Here is a 19836-nt window from a genome sequence, read left to right as displayed (position 1 = left end):
GGCCTCCCTGAGCAAGGACAATGCGATCACTAAGAAGAGAAGGAGCTTATAAAACGGCAAAGGAGTCACCGCACCTTTTCCTCTTCTCCAGGGTGGGACTGTCGGGGTCCAGCCTCTGGAGGACTCTGCCCACGACTGTCCATGCCCCCCTCCGAATTTCCTGGGTGCATTGCCTGCCCCAAGTGAGAGAGCAGGATAAGCCACTGGGAGTGGCTCCCCGAGGGGGTGGACAATTTCACGGCTGATAATTGACTGGGGGCTCTTCCAAAGGCATGTGCCGCAGTGATCCTATCCCACGCTCCCATCCTTTCGACACGGGCTCCCTCCCAGAGACAGAAGAAGCTGCCAGGTGTCGGGAGATACGACGTGGTGGCTCCACTCAAGCATTTCTGAGCTGGGACTCCATCCTGCTTCTCTAATTATCCTGGCTTAAATGGAGCCTGGTTCCAGTTCTGTGCCTAAGCTCACTGCTCTTGGCTCTCTGGTGTTTGTACTCACGAGAGAGGCCAAAATCACACGGTCTCCCCTACTCCAAATTAGTGCCAACTTAGAAACGGATGAGCTTCCTGTCCTGCCGTGCCTGACCCCCGACATCTGTGCAGGGGTGTGTGGAGGAGGGGGATGTCCGGCGCCCTGGGGGAGAATATACATCATTTTCCACTTGCACTGAAAATAGAAATGCAAAACATTATTTAAAGTTTTAACAAAGAATAAATGTACGACTTGGTTGTTACCTATATAAATAGCTTCCATTTTAAAAATTTCCAAAACGGTATAAATTAGCTAGACCCTTGGCTTGGCAAAATTTAACCATAAGCACTGGAAAAATACCAGCACAGTTAAATGCTCTCTGATGTGTAGGAATTTTATAGGCCGAAAGGTACACGTTGCCTATGTGCTTTCCTCAAAGACTGTACTAGCTCATAAATGAGTTTGGAGACTCTGTAAGCCTTATTCACTACTAGATCTGTAATACCGAGAATGGTGCTTCACATACAGTATATGATCCATTAACAGCTCTCAAATGAATGAACAAATGAACGAATGAGTGAGTCAGTGAATGCAGTAATAATTCATTACCAATTTTCCCACTTTCCCTCAGGTGTGAAACTGTTTTTATGTGGTATTGACTCAAGCATGCTAACAGCTCTCACATGTTTATTTGCATTTTATTCCTAACTAATGAAAGTTCAATAAATTTTCCAAATAAATGCACTAATTTGGAAGCACAAGTGTAAGTATCTCAACACCAAGTGGAAAGTCAACGCCCACAAGTTAAACGTCCAGGGCTGCAGTAAATGACAATGGCCACGAGATGGAGCCACACGCCCTTCTGAAGAGCCACATTAACCTGGAGAAAGCATTTCCAGTAGGAGTGGCTCTACTCTCAGCACTTCCCAGCAGACCCGCACCGTTAAATCCCTAATGCTCCTGCACTATAGCAAGGTGTAACTCACCAGAACAAGCTGAAACACGATGAGAGCTATTGCTAGCTAGGCATCAAAATGTTAGAAAAATGGCCTCACCTCCCCATCTCAAAATTTCCATATCTCTTTATGAACAATCCTTCTGGCCTCACAAATCAAATGTAGAAGAAAGAAAAGTGTTTTCCCTGTAGATACAAACTGAGTTTATTAAATATTCACCTGGCAAGAAAGCACAACTATGACCTAGGGAATGAAAAACTAACTTTTTAAAAAGTCATGTGCATTCTTTGCTGCCCCCAGCAACATTCTTGGAAAAGAACGGAACACTGTTGGCATATTCAATTTCATCTCCTCCAGCAAAGAAACTATACAGCATGTGCAAGCTGACTGGGAAAGCACATCAGATGGAATTATGATCCTATGTTGGTCAAGTTTCAAAGGCTTCATATGTAACTGAGTGTAGGAAGAGAGAAATTTCCCACAAACTCCTTCTCTCAAATGGTTTGAATGATGCTGTAAACCTTTCCAAGGCCATTATAAGCCACAGATGCTATCAGCAGCCAGGACTATGCCAACTTTAAAAGACCTAGTCCACAAATGAAGCTGCTTTAAAATAGATTTTTGAAACATCTGAAAGGAGGTTAATTTTCCTATGAAAAGTTGTAAAATGTCCATGTCTATACTCTTAGACTAAATGATCTGCTCAGCGGGGCTTCTTGTTGACAGTTTATTTCTATAGCACAAGATAGTAGCAGGCCTAAAAAATATCAGTCAGAAATTAAGAGACAAAACTTGAAAAGCAGAACAATCCAAGAAGGCAACTGATGAATAACCAACTGACCAAAGACTAAGTGGTCTAAAGAGAAGTTTCCAGAATCAGCATCTTTAGTGACCTATGGGGAGGTCTAATCAGTTAAAACTTGCTGATTTCCACGGAAGTAGAAAAAGACAAGAGGCTGAGAAACTGCAAAGCACTGGAGCCAATTCTGATTTCATCTGCAGCCCCCACTCTCCAATTAGGAAAAAACCCTGAAAGTGCAGCACTAACACACAACATTCTTACAAGCTAAAGCTGGTCAGCTGAAAACCTTCCTGAGCGAGTTAAAATCCTGACAGCAGGCCCTGGGGGAGACAGGAGCTGTGGGTGAAACCAAGAACCAGCCAAGGCTTATAAATATGACAGTGAAAGGACCATAACTTAGAATATACAGTTTTAGTAATATAATTTTATCCTAATCATAAGAATGACCCTTCTTCCTTCAAGGGCTTCAAGCATGCTTCTGGAACATTCTCTGCCTGAAAATCCCCTCCCTTTGCTGTTGTCAAGTGAGAGTTGGAGAATCTCAGAGCAAGTTAAACTGACAGGTCTGGCATCTGGCTTGCAGCTCCATTTCCTCCGGCCAGACCACACCAACACCCAGCGCTTGAAGTAACCCCCAGTGGAATTCTCTGGAGGAAACCATCTCCGCGATTACATGAACACGTCCTCCCCCTGCTCACTCAGGCCTGTGTGGTTGCCACATTCTGATATGCAATGCATGTTCTTTTTCCATTCTCGGCCAAGGAACTGCAGTGGCCAAGGCACAAAGGCCGCGCGTGGGAGCTGCAGGCTCACTTGGAAGCTCCTCGACAGGCCCCCACGGCAGTGTGGTCAGCTCGGCAGAGGGACCACGACCTGCTTCCCTTTATTTCCCACGCGGCAGCCCCGCCACAGCTGCCTTCCCAGGTGCCCAGTTGTCCTGTTCCTGCTCGTAAAGATCCATTAAGCCCTCCCCGCTGACAGGCATCGTAAAAGCAAAACCTATCACTGTTTCCATCAATAAGCTCGGGCGCTCTTTCCCCCATCACCACCTGAGGCATATCCGAGCCCCCCGTGGGGAGAAGCCCAGCACCTGGCCGGCCCATCCGCCCCTGCCGCCGCAGGCCCATTCGACCCCTACAGGAACCGGCTCCCGGCAGGGAAGGGGCCAGGGCTTTCATTTCGGACAGTTAATGTAAACAGTAAGCCGGCCTGCCTGGCTCCCTCTCCACCCACGTGGCCCCTGCAGCCTGGAGGGCTCCCTGTGCATCTGCCCTCCTTCCACTTGGGAGAAGTGGGAAGAACTGCCAAAGGCAATGGGAAAATCCAGAGACAAGGGCGTCTGGGGCCTGCACACCCCCGGGGCTGCTCCAGGCCCCCCACCCCCCTGCCTGTCCCAGGGACCCCCCGCCAAGGCCCAGGTCTCCTGCCTCAGCAAAACCTTCCCCCGGAACCTCACTGGCAAACTCACCAGGGCGCTGATCGCAGCCACCCAAACCGGAGGCCCGCAAGCATTTCTAGCAACAGGGGGCTGACGTGGTAAGTCGCACAGCCCTCGACTGTCCTACTCCGCGGCCATGCCAAGGGCACCGCAGCGGCTCAGTTCTGCTGTCCTGCTCCCGTGCGGGGATCCCACCTGAAGGGTGGGGGGCCATGCCTGCTTGTCACGTTAAACCTGGGGGGTCTGGAGTTCTCAGCCAAATGTGTATGTTTCTGGCTTTCAGCGGATCTTCAGCTCTGCAGAGGAAATGAATCTTCTTACACATCTCAGGGAGCCACTGTGGTCGCAGGGGAGCTCCTTGGCTTCCCATTGCTAGGCTGGAGGCATCTTTTTGAGCAGAGGGTCTGGTAGGTGAGGGTCACTCAGGAAGGGAATGGGAGAGGAGGATATCACCACCACCCCAACCACTGACTCAGCCAGCGCCGATTCACAGGGACTTCACTTACAGGTGACAAGTAACTAGAGGCCAAAGCGCACGTTTTCCACTCCTACTCACAGTCGAGGAGGCTTGCGTGTTGAAGCTGAATCTTGAGCCAGATGCTGACTCGCTGGCCCCAGGCTCCCGGGGGCTCCACCTCCCACAGGCGCCCGCGCTCCTCTGGATGGGCCACCAGGAACTTCCTACAGACTGAGAGGAGGGGGCGCGGCTGAGGTAGGCAGACCCTGCGTGGTCCTAGTGCCCACGAGGCGGCTGTTCCTTCCCCTGCCCACCCCCCCCCCCGGGCCGCTGACCCATGCTGGGTTTTCCCTGCGGCCACCCACTCCCCCTCCACGGGCCCCTCCACTCCAGAGGCCCCCAAGGGCCCAGGGCTTGCTTCTGTCCCTGTCCACGGAGTGAGCCTCCAGGAGGCAGCACCAGGAGCTTCCTGGCAGCCGTGCCTGTCCCTGCTGTGCCCACATGGGCCCCGCAGGGACTCACCCAGGCCCTCTCCCAACACTGGTGGTGCTCAAAGTGAGAGGACAGATAAAACCCACCCACACGGCCTAATAAGTACTAAAAGGCAAGAACTAAGCTAGCCAAGTGTCAGATAAACTCTCTTCTGCCCTCCCGTTGCAGCAAACTTAACTTCCTAACAATCAGGAAAGCCAGTTACAGATTAAGAATTCTTGGACTCCTCGGAGTTTTGCACCAGAACGTGGCAGGAGCGAGCTGGCCCCCAGCCCACGGCCCACCCCCTCCTCCACACCCCGTTCCTCCGTGAGCCTCAAGAGGCCTTGTGCGCGCAACGTGGACACACGACCTCCACGCAGCCCCCACGGCTGTCCCTGGGGCCTGAGGAGGAGCAATCTGGCAGCTGGTCCCCTTGGGGTCCCAGGCAGGCCCCGGGCGGCCAGGGGTGCGAGCGCCTCGGGTTCTGGGGACGAGTAGGGCCTGGCCTCAACACCCGTGGATTCCTCGCCCTGAGGGGAGGGGAGCAGCTGGATGAGGGTGCGATGGTGTAGGGCCCAGGGCGGGAGTCCTGCTAGCCTGGGTGGAAGGGCAGGGCTGGACTCAGCCAGCACCAGCCAACTGAGGGTGGACTCGGAGACGCCTGGGCCTGGGCTGGGCCTCCAGCTGCTTCTCTCCACCCTCTGCCTGCTCAGCCACCATACCCAGCGGTCAGGGGGTGCCAAAGTCCCAGAACCCTCAATGGCAGCTGACACCCCCAGGGAAGTGGAACAACCTAGAATCTGTACCTCTCCGGTCTTGCTCCATCGGGTGGAGCCAGAGGAGCGTGGGAAGGGACCCTGGGCCCTGCAGAGGTCTCCGGTGGCCCTGCCCTGGGACACCTGTGACTACCCGGGGGAAGGGGCTCACTTCCACTCCCTTGACAAGGTAACCTTGTCAACCAAGCCAGCTCCTGTCTGGGCAGGAGGAGGGGGCCGCTCGTGCACGGGGAGCTACCCGGGCTCAGGGGTCCTGCCACCCCCTGGCTCATGGGCTCTCCTGCGGCTTCCAGTCAAAAGGCAAAGGACTACACGCTCAGCTTCAAATGACAGAACGGGGGCGGGCTGAGGACCCCGGCAGCTGTCTGTGGTGTGACAGGCAGTGTTTGTGTCTCAGTATTTCCAAATCCGACTATTTCTCAGATTGGGAAAGGTCTACGTTTGTGCTGAAGCAGCGGGGGATTCCTCAGGAGGATGAAAAAACCCACACGCACGTCACAGCGCAAAGGCCTATGCGGGAGGACCCACGGCAGAACCCTCTGAACCACCAGGCATGCACGTCACCCGTCGCCATTACCCGAACGCCTCCACGCGGTGGGAATACCTTGGTACATGGCAGGAGAAATTGGGCAACTGATGCCCAGGGCCTCGTGCCCCTGGAAGGTCTCACAGAAGTCCCTCAGCATGGCTAAGCCCAGGCCCTGGCGGCGACACTTCCTTCTCACGAACACGGTGTCGAAGACGGGCAGCACGTAGCCCGCGCCGGTGCCGTCACCACACAGGCCGCCTGCGGGGACGAGCCAGACGCAGTCACTGGCCCCGGGGTGCCACACCAGGATGCCACAGGGCTCTTCTCACCAGGGCCCTCAGTGTCCCCTGCAGGCAGGGTCAGCTTCACACACAGACCAGGCAACCCCAGATTAGACGGCAGCGCGTCCCCACAGCCCATCAGTCCCTCACCATGCTCCAGCCAAGGGACCCGTTTTCTTAAAAACACTCTTGTTCTTATGGCGACAAGTGCACCTTCAAGAACTGTGCAGAATGCCTTCCCCCCAGCGTGGGACATGACACCCGGGGATGAGCCTCCCTGGCACCGAGGGATCACTATCAACTACCAACTGATGATGCAACTGGAAAATGACCTTGAATTGAAGGTTCGATGCGGATCAGCAGAATATCCCTGTCTACATATAATAACATGACTTTAAAATGCTGTTTGACCTAATGTAAGGGGGAAAAGGAAAGGAGAAATGAGTTTATATGGCTACGAGTCTCTAAAAAAGAGTCTGGAGGCTGTCAGAAGGATTGCCCTTATGCACAACTGAGCAGAGTCTAAGAGACAGATAAAGTAGATACAATCCCCAGGTATTGGATCCTTGGAGGGCTAAAGAGACCCACGGGTTCTATGGTCATGGCAGAAGGGGTTCACTGCCATGTCAGATGGCCCTTCTTTGGAGCTGGTGTTTCTGCGTGATGGAGCTGGACTCAGATGGGATCTCTTTTCACAAGACTTTCATGCTACTTTACTGGAATTGTAGTTGGTGCTGGGGCTTAAGATATATCTAGGGGATTTGAATCTCTGGACTGACAATATGATAGCCAGGCCCTGAGCCTCAACAGACTCCAGCTCCTACAATCGGATTTATTGAACTCACCTCACACAGCTAAGATGGAGTTGAAGAAGGACAACCACCACACCATGGAGCCTAGAGTGCCTACAACTGAAAGCAGGAGGATTGCATCCAGTATCCATGTGGAATCTGAGCCTCCTCTTGACATAGAGGTGCAACAGACACAACCAATCCAAGGTCCACAGAGAAAAGGTGGCATTGGAGTGGGAAAAGTGGACATGGTGGCTGATGGGTATGGGGAATGGCAGGAAGAGATGAGATGTGGAGGCGCCTTTGGGACTTGGAGTTGCCCTGGATGGTGCTTCAGGGGCAATCACTGGACATTGTAAATCCTCCCAGGGCACTGGATGGAATGGGGGAGAGTATGGGCCATGATGTGGACCACTGACCATGAGGTGCAGAGATGCCCAGAGATGTACTTACCGAATGCAATGGATGTGTCATGATGATGGGAGTGAATGTTGCTAGGGGGGGAGTGGTGGGGTGGGGGTGGTGGGGTTGAATGGGACCTCTGTTTTTTTTTTAATGTAATATTTTTACAAAATCAAAAAAAAAACTGTGCAGATAAAAGATGAGCACGCCCTACGTGACTGAGGGGAGCATTAATCCTAACAGTCAAAAACTGCACACAGTTCACCAGCTGGTAAGTAGGTAAACAAAAGCAATAAATCCATACAGCAGGATACTAGGCAGCAATAAAAAGGAATAAAGTAGTGATGCATGCTATAATGTGGATGAACCTGAACAACACCAGGCTACATGAGAAGAGCCAGATGCAAAAGATGACATGCGGTGTGAGTCCCATTCAAGAAATGCCCAGGAAAGCAAGTTGACAGAGGCCGAGAGGAGCAGGCCAGTGCTTGTCTGGAACTGAGGTGGAAAAAGAAGCTGACAGCAACTGGGCACAAGAGGACTTCTGGTGTGATGGAAATGTTCTAAGACTGGATTGTGATGATAGTTGCACAATGCTCCAAATTTGCTCAGAGTCACTGAATTGTACACTTAGAAATGGCAAATTTTATAAAATTGATTTTAAAAGATACAACAATTAAATATTTTTTTAAAAATATCCCAACAAATTAAGTATGGGAAAGGAAAATGGGTGACTTTACAGTGGAGAAACTTGGCAGACACACCTTAACTGAGCGATCAGGGCTAACACGTCTCAGCAGGACTCACTAACTGCCACAGTAAACAGTGCCTCAAACGTTGGGGCTCCTAAGGGTCCTAGAATCATCCAGACACTAAGCAGTACAGACAAGTTCAAGAATTCAGCACCCTGTCAGTGGGCTCTACTCTGGAATTTATGCACCACAATGTAACAGACTTAGACTCATTTATAGTTTCCCTACACGTGGCTCTTCTGCCCCTTTTTTTGAACCTATTACTAGCACTATACATGTTAAATATATGTCCCAGAGACTTAAATCTTTGGTTTGTTCATGTGCCAGTTGAGCCCTGAATCTCAGCAGAGCTGCAACACCTATTCTCCAGTCCACTGGACTTACCCAGGACAACTAATAAGAAGAGGATGATGGACAATGCCCATCTGGACCAACGCCCCAGAGCAAACCCTGATACGGAGTGACCATAGACACTTCCCCTGCCCCCCACCCCCTCAACCCAGTCTAATCCTGAGGAAACATCAGAAAAACTAAATTATGGGCATTCTACAAAATACCTGACCAGTATTTTCCAAAAGTGTCAAGACCATGAATGACAAAGGAAATACCAAGAAACTGCCATAGATTGGAGAAGACAAAGGATTCAAAATGACTAAATGAAATGTGGGCTCCTGGGTTGGATACTCAAAGAGAAACAGGAATCAGATAGGAAACTAACTAATGTTCATTTCTTAGTTTTAATAAATGTACCAAGGGTATATAAGATGCTAACATTAAGGGAAAGTAGGTGAAAGATATATGGGGATTCTTTGTACTATCCTTGTAACTCTTGGGTAAAATGAAAATTATTTCAAACTAAAAAGCTAAGGAAAAAAAAAAGAGAAAGAAACAAAAATTGTCCACTAGCCTATTCTAAAGGACAGTCAAATAAAATCCATCTTGCAACATCCACTCCCAAAGCTTGTTCTTATTACAACCCAGTTGTGAACAAGGGCTGAGGACAGAGAACATGTAAACAAGTTGGCTGTACTCAAATTGACTCTCCACTCATAAACAGATGAAGTCCAAGGAAATCACACAATATATTATGGTATAGTTGGTAGGAATCCTAGGAACAATCTCAACCTAGATTCTACCCGTTTTATAGACCTGGCAACCCATAGGTTCAAGAAAAAGTAAAAACGTGAAGAACAGAGACTTGGCTCCCTTTTATGAGAAACATGTATCCATAGCTGCCTTTCATCAGTTCATGGAGAATCCACTGATTCCAGTGCAAACTTAGATCAACTCACATCATCAAATAGCTTGGGACAGAGCTGGGCCAAAAGCCAAGATCCTCTAGTGTTTTTTCTTCTTCTTTCTGGTTGCTTCATGTCCAGAATCATCTTTACCAACTATACCAATTGTTTCTATCCTACAACACTTGGAAGATTAAAGTACATTCCAGTCTTGGCACTATCCAAAATCAGAACAAAGCTGCTATCCTTCAGGGAGATTTAAATATTCACAAAGGTCTTGTTATGTGAGAATAATTATTCCTGGAAAAAAGGCCATCAAGGCGGTGGACTTGGCCCAGTGGTTAGGGCATCCACCTGCCACATGGGAGGTCTGCAGTTCAAACCCCGGGCCTCCTTGACCTGTGTGGAGCTGGCCCATGCACAGTGCTGATGCGCGCAAGGAGTGCCGTGCCATGCAGGGGTGTCCCCCACGTAGGGGAGCCCCACACACAAGGAGTGCGCCCCGTAAGGAGAGCCGCCCAGCGCGAAAGAAAGTGCAGCCTGCCCAGGAATGGCGCCGCACACACAGAGAGCTGACACAACAAGATGACGTAACCAAAAGAAACACAGATTCCTGTGCAGCTGACGACAACAGAAGCAGACAAAGAAGACGCAGCAAATAGAGAACAGACAACTGGGGTGGGAGGGAAGGGAAGAGAAATAAATAAATAAATCTTAAAAAAAAAAGGCCATCAAAACATATCAATGGGGGCCACAATTCTTAGGAAATAGTGTGTGTGTGGGGGGGGAGTTGTGGCAAGGTGGCAATTCACCAGAGTGAATTGGCTGAAATGGTAGTATGTGTGAGAGAATTTTAACCATAGATGCTAATATTAGAAAATATGAAGGACTATAAATTAATATGCTAAGCCACCAACTTTAAAAGTCTAAAAAAGAACAGAGGAAACCCAGAGAAAATAAAAAGAAGACAATAAAGAGGGAAACTAATGCAATAGAAAACAAAGACACAACATAAAGGATTTTTAAAAATTCAAGATTTGCTAAAGAAAGAAGATACAACCATAGAGAATTAGGAATTAAAACAGATATCACTATAGACACAATAGAAAATTAAAAGGTAAAGAGAATGCTATAAGCAACTTTATACCAATAAATGTGAAAAGAATACCATCCATCAAAAAAGACTCAAAGTCAAATAGAAAGACTAAACTGTCCTATAAGCATTAAAACATTAAATGAGTAATTTTAAAACATCTTTCAATGAAAGATAGACCACATGACTTTAGAGACAAATTCTACCCAACTTCTAAGGAAAGCCTTCCAGAAAACAGAGAGAGAACATCTCCTAAATCATTCTATGTGTATAATATAATCTTCCAAGGAAAAAGTTTTTTTAAAGAGTCAAGGATAGGAAAAATAAGTAAATATCAGGCTCCTCTAATCCATGACCATAAAGACAAAAAAAACTTAAAGAAATATTAACAAACCATATGCAACAGAGCATAAAAGGTAATCTAGGTCACCATGAGAGGACAGGTTTCTCTGCTCACTAATCCTGACTGATCTGGAGAAAATATGCATGATTGATAAAATGCCTAAGATGAAACCATAATGATCTAACACCCCACATAATAAGGAGTTGAATTTCAACAGTCTGGGAGGACCTGAAGAAAGTTCCTCAGAGAGAACAAAGCAAAGCCTACAAAAGGGAAAACAACACGAAGCCAACAAACTGTTTCTTAACAAAGTGACATCACAAACAAAACAAAGAACAAAAAGAAACAAGTTACTTAAATGAAGATGTGAATGAATGCTTAGGAATACCTAAGACAGAGTTAACAGATAACCCACAAAAGGGAAATCATAGCAGTCAGAAAGTAATGGAAGCAACACTATTTTCTTCAGAAAAAGAAATAATATGCTTCTACTGCTCTGCTGTTTTTGAGACTCAAGATTCAGGCACTGGGACAGTTATAGTATGGGTCATTTAGAGCATAAAATAACCAAGCATTAGCTAAAGTTGCCCCGGATCTTGGTGGATTTCATTTGTGGGGCTATGGAGCACCCCTCCAAGTCTTGTCCTAATAATCCCAAAAGGCAATATGCTGAAGGTGACTGTTGCTGGTGCCGCAGCTCTGGGACACATTTTAAGAAGAAAGCCTCTAAAACTCCAAATTCAGGTCAAATAGTCACAGTAAAAGAGAATGAGTGCAGATAGTAAGGCTCTTTGGGATATTTCTAATCAGCCGAGATCCAAAAAAGAAATATCTAAGAGTATTAACTTCTGCTAATTCTTATGCTACATCTGTCCTGGGCATACTTCACAAGGTTGGAGCCAGACTCCCTGGAAAAGTGGGGCATTTGAGCATCTATTGCAGACACCAGTAAGTGGTCTGGATGTTCCTGAAGTCTGCCCACCAAGGAATACTGCTACCATCAATTCAGAAAAAATAATTTCCAAAAAGTATGATACTTTTACACAGTATCCTCTAGAGTAGGATTCAGCAAATTCTTTCTGTACATGCCAGATAATAAATATTTTAGATTTTGAAGGTCATACAATCTTGGTTGCTTGTACTCACCTCTGCAAATGTAGCTCAAAAGCAACCATGGGCAATTCCAACAGACATGGCTAAGTTCCAATAAAACATTTTTTACAAAAACAGGTGACCAGCAGTATTTCCAATTTTTCTTCCAAAAGAACATATCACTTTTAAGAGGTAAGAGTGTTTATAATACCTCTTTGTAACAGTCATCTTTTCTCAAAAGCAGCTGAAAATAATGCATTAATGTGAGCCAGTCCAAAACAAGAAATATTTGGAAATGAGCTTCAATCAGATTTTTTCCTTTAAATTTCTTTCTGTATATTTTATTATTGTAATAGGAATTTACTTATAACATGCCACAAAATGATAAAGGAAAATGCATTTACTTAAAGGAAAGAAAAAAAAATTCACACCTTGACCAAGCTGAATCTTTTCCAGGGGTTTATTATGAGAAAAAAACTGTATTAGGAAATTTGCGTCATTAACAGTTTACAGGAGAAAGAACTGCTTCAGTTCAACCTTGTGCTGAAAGCAGACCAGCACAATGGGTTGAGAAAAAAAAGAAACAAAACTGCCATTATTCAGTCCACAAGACATAGAACACAGAAAGGAGGAAAAAGCAAAAGAAACTACCTATAACTTACCAAATTAATGGGAGAATTTAGCAAGATTGACAGACATAGATCAACACAAATCATGGCATTTCTACATACCAGCAATAATTTAAAAACAGGCTTTAAAAGGAGACTATTCATTTCAGAGCCACCAGTTGGGCAGCCATGAAAAACTTGGACAGTACCAAAGGTGTGGAGCTCTTACCTTCCCCTGGTGATAGTCTAAATTGTTACAACCACTTTAGGAAAAGTTGAGCACTACCAGGAAGCAAGCTTGTGCTTCCTCTACAGCCAGCAATTCTACTTCTACCTACATACCCTAGATCAGTTATTCTCAAATTTTCTTTTCATCACCACCAGTCTAAGGAGCCTCTTTTGAAAGGTTTTCCTAACAGTCATCCCTCCCAAATTAAATACTGGAAATAAGATTTTGTTGGGTAGATTGAGCTTTAGAAGGCCATAAATCACTGTAATATCTACAAATTATTCATCCCCAAGAACAAAGTTTTGCCCCCCTTGGGGCAATGTTGCTGCCACTGAGGATAGGGTTCTCAAACTTGAGAGTCCACGAGAATCACCTAGAGGGCTTGCCAAAACTCAGATTGTTGGAGCCAGCTCCCCTACCCCTTCAGAGTTTCTGATGCAGTAGGTCTGGGTTAGGGACCAACAATTCCTGTCTCCCATGAGACATGAGCCACACAATACAGTGCCTACTGTGGTGCTCTAACATTCACAATTGTTTTGCATGCTAGTCTTGACCAGAAGTACCACAGCTCAGAAAGAGGCTTTATAAACAGGGCATCTCCGGAGATTATTTTGGGGAGGCTGTCCAGCTCACACCCCTTCTTTAAAATTGCCCCTACCACAGCTCTGGTTAAAGAGATATGGCTGGATGACCGTATTTGAACCATGTGACTGTAAGAAGCCAGGCTGCCCTCCCAGCACTTTGCTCGCCTGAACATCCCTGCACCCTTCCAATATCTGTCTTGCAATTGTATGAGGGGACTTCTATTCCTTGACACAGCAAGCTCTCCTCAAAGGGTGGCGGAGTTGGTACCTGACCCGACACCACACTCTTGCCACTCCACTTTGTGCCACTTATGCTGGAGTCCAGGGGATGATGTGAGGGACCCCTGCAAAATTGTACAAGGGTGCATGAGGCACTTAAGGCACTGGGTGCCGGGGAAGGGAGCGAGCAGGAGGCCCTGGTGATGGGCAGGGCTGGGGCCATCTCACAGGTCACAGGCTTGTTTGGATCTCAGATCACCTCATTTAACGTTTTTAAGTGCTGCTCTTGTTTCTATGATTTTCACTAGTGCTGGGTTTTTATGAATCTGAAATGTAAGGTTGCTTGCTTTTTAGATTTGATACAAAAGCAAAACCCTTATTAACTCTGCCTGAAATTGGCAGATTCTTTCCCACCATCCAGTATTTTCTACTGTTGAATGCTGACAGTCTTGTGGACTGGTGGTTTGGGACTATGTTATAGTAAAACTTCACTAATTTTGATGGTCTAGGGACAACTTCAGTATGAAATAGTGAAATAACTAAATTGTCAGTGTTTTATAAGGACATCTATTATTAACAAAGGGAAAAATTTCAAGCCAGTCTATTAACAAAATATTTCCAAAGAGAGGTAGAGTCTACCTGAGGAGATTTGACTTATTCTACTGAGAGGCACCCACTTATTTGAAAAACTCATTTTGCTCTCAGCAATAAAAAGGCATAAACTACTGATAAGCTTACTGACTTGGATGAATCTCAAAGGTATTATACTGAAGGAGAAAAGTCAGTCCCAAAAGGTTACATTCTGTTTGATTCCATTTACCTGACATTCTAGAAAAGACAAAGCAGTAGTGAAGAAAAAGGGAAATTTTAGGTAGTATATATATGTGTGTATATATATATATATATACAGACACACTACCAAAATAAAAATTTTAAAAAAACATAGAACTGTACAACACAAACAGTGAACCCTAATGTAAACTATGGGCTACTGTTAATCATATAATTATAATAACATTGTTTCATCGATAGTAATGAAGGTACTACAATTTTTTAAAGTGTCAATAATAGGGAAAACTGTGTGTGTGAGGGAACAGTATTTGGAAATTCTGTATTCTTTGCATGATTTTTCTGTAAAATACAATTTTTCCAATTGGAGCAAATAATAATTTTTAAAACTTATTACAAAACCACAGTAATCAAGACAGTGTGGTACCAACAAAAGGAAAGATTTAGATAAATGTAAGAGAATTGAGAGTCCAGAAAAAAGCTCTCACCTTAATGGTCCCTTGAGTTTTTGTTTTGTTTTGTGTACCATGGCCAGGGATTGAAGCCGGGACCTCTTACGTGGGAAGCCAGCGCTCAACCATTGAGCTACACTGGCGACTCTAATCCATTGGGTTTTGACAAGAACAAGAGGGCTGAGACAATTTAATGAGGAAAGAAGAGGATTTTCAACAAATGGTTAAATAGCCTTTTCAACCAATAGCTGCGACCACTGGATAGCCACTTGTAAAGGAATGAAGCCGGGTCCTTATCTCACACCATTTACAAAAACTAATTCAAAATGGATCAAAGAGCTAAATATAAGAGTTAATACTATGAAACTTTTAGAAGGAATACAATCCACTCCATGAAGAAGCATAAATATTCATCACTTTGGATTAGGCAATCGTTTCTTAGATATGAAACCAAAAGTACATACGACAAAGAAAAAAAAATTGGACTTTATCAAAATTAAAAACATTTGTGCTTCAAAGAACACTATCAATAAAGTGAAAAAACTATAGAATGGGAGAAAATTTTGCAAATCATCTATCTGATATGGGATGAGAAATACATAAAGAACTTATACAACTCAACAATAAAAAGGCAAGCAATCGGATTTTAAAATGGGGAGGATCTGAATAGACCTTTCTCTAAACAAGATATGCAGATGGCTAATAAGCACATGAAAAGATGCTCAATATCATTGGCTACCAGAAAAATCAAAACTATAATGAGATAGATACTAATTCACATACATTTGGATGGCCATAACCAAATAGACAGATAATAACATGTTGGCAAAGATATGAAGAAATTGGTGCTTTGAAAAACAGTCTTGCAAGACATCAAAACTTGAACTTAGAGTTACCAATCCACTCCTTGGTATATAAAGAAGAGAAATGAAAATATGCCCATAAAAACCTGTGATATGAATCTTGGGTGCAGCAGGATATAAAATGGACAAAAGGTGGAAACAACCCAAATGTCAATCAACTGGAATAAACAAAATATGGTTTGTCTAGACAATTGTATATTATTTAGCCATAAGAAGGAATGAAGTACTGATGCACACTACAACATAGATGAACCTCAAAAACATTATGCCACGTCAAAGAAGCCAGTCACAAAGGACCACACATTGTATGATTCCAATTATATGAAAAGGCCAAACTAGGCAAATCCATAGAGACAGACATAGATTAGTGGTACCTAGGGTGAGGAAGGGAAAAGGAAGTGACTTGTAATGAGTTTGGAAGTTTTTGGGGGGTGGGGAAGAATAAGGAAAATGTTCTAAAAGTGATTGTGGTGATAGCTGTACAACTCTATGATTATACTAAAAGTTCTGAATTGTATGCTTTAAATTCATGGACTCTATGGTATTGTGAATTATGTCTCACTAAAGTTGTTATTTAAAAATATAGAGAGCTGTCCCAAAAATAGAAAATAAGACTTAAAAACAAACAGGTCAGTGGTTACCAGGGGTTATGGAGAGGGGAGGATGAAGGAGTTTTTTGGAGTGATGAAACTGTTCTGTAATTTGATTGTGGTACTTACTCTATATATGAGTCAAAATTTATAGAACTCTATGCCTCAAAAATCAGTTTTACTGTATTACCATTTTTAAACATAATATTTAAAGTCAGAGAAACCAAAATGAATGTGTTAAGAATGTGCTTGGAAACAATGTGTACTTTTAAGTAAGTAAAACCTGGCCCCTGTGATTCTATTTGTGCTACAAATTTGCACGTTTTCTTTTCTTCACAGAATAAAATGATAAACTTCAGCCTAGCCCAAGCTAAATTAACATATATTATGAAGCATTTGGAGCTAAACTAATGAACAGAAATTGTACTGCTGAAAAGTTGAAGAGCACACCATGTGCTATGCTCATATTCTAAGCATCAACAAAACAACACTACATAACACTGTGACAAGCACCAAAATCAGAGCCAAGATTGCAGAAACATTATTAAGTATTCTGAACTTTCAAATTATAAATTCTTCCTGTAGTCAATTAAACCACAGAGATCCACTAGTGATTTTTCATAAATTATACATTTAAAGAAATAAAGTATAAAACATAAGTATTCACCATCTAAATTATTTTTTATTCAATTTGCCTGCACACTGATAATCTTAACCATTTTAAATTCATCTAAAACGAGCTCACTCTCAATTTATAGGAAAAGATGGGTGGGCATGAAATAAAATTCTATGATCCATACCCAAATAGAATCCCTCTCTGATAATGGTGGTAGAATGAAGAGATTATGCAAATCCCTACAGAGAACACGGATTTAAAAAACAGGATCTCTGAAATCATTTAAAGACACTGTAGGGAAGCAGATGTGGCTCAACTGATAGAGTGTCCGTCTACCATATGGAGGGTCCAGGGTTCGATTCCCAGGGCCTTCTGACCCATGTGGTAAGCTCGCCCATGCACAGTGCTGCTGTGCGCAAGGAGTGTGCCCCACAAGGAGAGCTGCTCCATGTGAAAAAAGCACAGCTTGCCCACGAGTGGTGCCATACACATGGACAGCTGACACAGCAAGATGACGCAACAAAGAAAAGAGATGCAGTTTCCCAGTGCTGCCAGATAATGCAAGTGGAGGCAGAAGAACACAGTGAATGGACAGAGAGAGCAGACAACAGGTTGAAAGGAAGAAAAATAAATTAAATTAAATTAAATAAAAAATAAAGACACTGTAAAGTACCCCAAAACATAGAAATTAGAGGAAAATTTAATTTCGGAAAACTGCAAGTAGAATGAGTAAGACTGAGAGTGTGCAGCTTACTACCTGTAGGGTGTGCCTCAACCTCCAAGCCTATGTACAATAGTGGTGGGCAAAACAACAGCCTTACAAGCTAAAGGAGTCAGAGATCAGAATTCAGAACTTGAAAAGAAGTTGAAAATTAAAGTAGAAATTCTGGAAGCATGAGAACCTCAAGAGAAATGCAACCCAAATTCAGGGCATAACCTCCCCAAATCAGTGGCTTACAGTTAATCTATACATGGGCAATGGAGACCTGGGGAATCAAGCAAAAAAGAAGTCAGGAATCAGAGAGAGATTCACTCTTGAAAGACGGAACTGCACAGAATCAAATCTGTGAGTTTTATGTATTTTCTTAACTCAGGGCATTTCCCAAACTTGTGCAACTTCAGTGTTAGAACAATGAAGCTGAATGGTCTTGAAGGATCAGAGTGCACAGCCCAAAACCAGAAGAAATTTGGAAACCACTGAGAGGGGGAGCCCAGTCCATGCCCAAATTTTGTCTGAGCACTAATTTTACAAGTAAGAGAAGAACTTTTCACAGAGCCAGACTCAAGAAGCAGCCATAAGAAAAGATTTTAGCAGCTGAATATCAGAAAGGAGACAAAATTGGCAGTTTTGAACCAAGCAATTTAGATGCCTACTAGAACAAATTCACAAAAATCTTCAGAAAACACAAAAGAATTCAGAGTTGCTACAAGATTTTGCAATGTCTACCTTCAACCAAAAATTACCAGACATTCAAAGAATCAGGAAAGTGTAGTCTACACTTAGGAAAAAAGACAGTCAATAGAAACTGACTCTGAGTGGGCCCAGGTGTTGGATTTAGCAAAGAAGAACTACAAAGCAGTTTTATAAATGTGTTCAATGAATTAAAAAGTAAATAATTCAAATTACTGAAGGAAAACATGTGATGAATGAATAAGTGGATAGGAATGCCAACAGAGATATGGAAACTACACAAAATAATAGCAATTCCATAGCTGAGAAGTACAATTGTAATTTTTAAAATAGGCTCAACAACAGATTGGATGGAGATGGCAGGTAAACTTGAATATAGAGCAAGACAAATACTCAACCAAAGAAGAAAGGAAAAATTCTGAATACAAATAAACAAAATCCCAGAGTCCAGTAGAACAATATGAAGCACTATGACATATATATCATTGGAATCCCAGAAAGAAAAGAGAAAAGGTGGCATAAAAATAGTAGAAAAAATAATGACTAAAAAATTCCCCAAATTGGTGGAAAACAGTCATTTACAGATTCAAAAACATCAACAAACTCCAAGAAAGAAAATCAATGATAGATGCATCAAACTGCCAAAAGTTAAACAGAAAATCTTGAAACCAGAGAAAAATGACACATGAACTGAGGGGGCAATGATAAGATCAATGGATGATTTCTCACCATACAATATGAAAGTCTGATGATAATGGAATGGCATATTCAAAGTGCCAGGGAGAAAAAAACTATCACTAAGAAGGCTATATCCAATTAAGGTATCTGTCAAACATGAAAGTGATATAAAATTAAGACATTTTCAAAAAACGACAATTGCAAGAATCTGTTGCCAGAAGAACTGGACAAGAAATATTAAATGAACTATTTTAGTCTGAAAGGAAATAACACTAAATGGCAACCAGAACCACTATGAAAAATTTAAAGGCACTGAAAGTGGTAAATATGTGAGCAAATATTTTTAAACTATATATATTTTTATTTTCCTCTTAATGTATTTAAGAAATGACTTTAAATAAAAATCATAACAATGAATTGATGGCTTTAAAACATAAACAGATGTAATGTATAACAAGAGCACTACAGAAGAGGAGTAAATAACAATACACTATTGCAAAATTCCTATATATTATCTGAAGTAACCCATTATTAACTTTAAGAAAACTGGAGTAAGTTTAAGATGCCCATCAAAATCTCTAAAACAACAACTAAAATAAAATGATGCAAAAAGAGAGCTAGAAAGTCAACAGAGAAATTAAAATAGACTACTACAAATATCTGATAAAAAACAAAAGGAAACAGGAAAGGGAGAGCAGAGGAACAAAAACAGATGAGACCAATAAAGCAAATTACAAAAGGGAAGACTAAGTACAACCATATCAATAACTAAATGCAAACAGACCGATTTTCTGATCAAAAGACAAAAACTGTCTTTGTTTAAAACCCAAAACCCAATTTATATACTATCTATAAGATACATACTTTAAATATAAAGACACAAGTAGATTAAAAGTAAAGCT

At 43.3% G+C, this 19836-nt stretch overlaps 1 protein-coding gene across 1 annotated transcript in view; it reads right to left on the bottom strand.

Annotated features, from left to right (window-relative positions):
* The window catches only part of FAM169B (Protein), a 105591-nt gene that overhangs the window by 2783 nt on the left and 82972 nt on the right, over nucleotides 1-19836 (bottom strand). Inside the window, exons 6-7 of the mRNA XM_058294639.2 lie at nucleotides 5979-6161; nucleotides 4224-4355 (exon numbers count right to left, since the gene is read on the bottom strand). Of these exons, the coding sequence (XP_058150622.1) occupies nucleotides 4224-4355; nucleotides 5979-6161 (315 nt within the window). The remainder of the gene's footprint in view (nucleotides 1-4223; nucleotides 4356-5978; nucleotides 6162-19836) is intronic.

Source organism: Dasypus novemcinctus, chromosome 3 (assembly GCF_030445035.2).
Source record: "Dasypus novemcinctus isolate mDasNov1 chromosome 3, mDasNov1.1.hap2, whole genome shotgun sequence".
Classification (NCBI taxonomy): domain Eukaryota; kingdom Metazoa; phylum Chordata; class Mammalia; order Cingulata; family Dasypodidae; genus Dasypus; species Dasypus novemcinctus.
The sequence above is the reverse complement of the archived record's forward strand: the minus strand, read 5'-3'. Positions and strand labels throughout refer to the sequence as shown.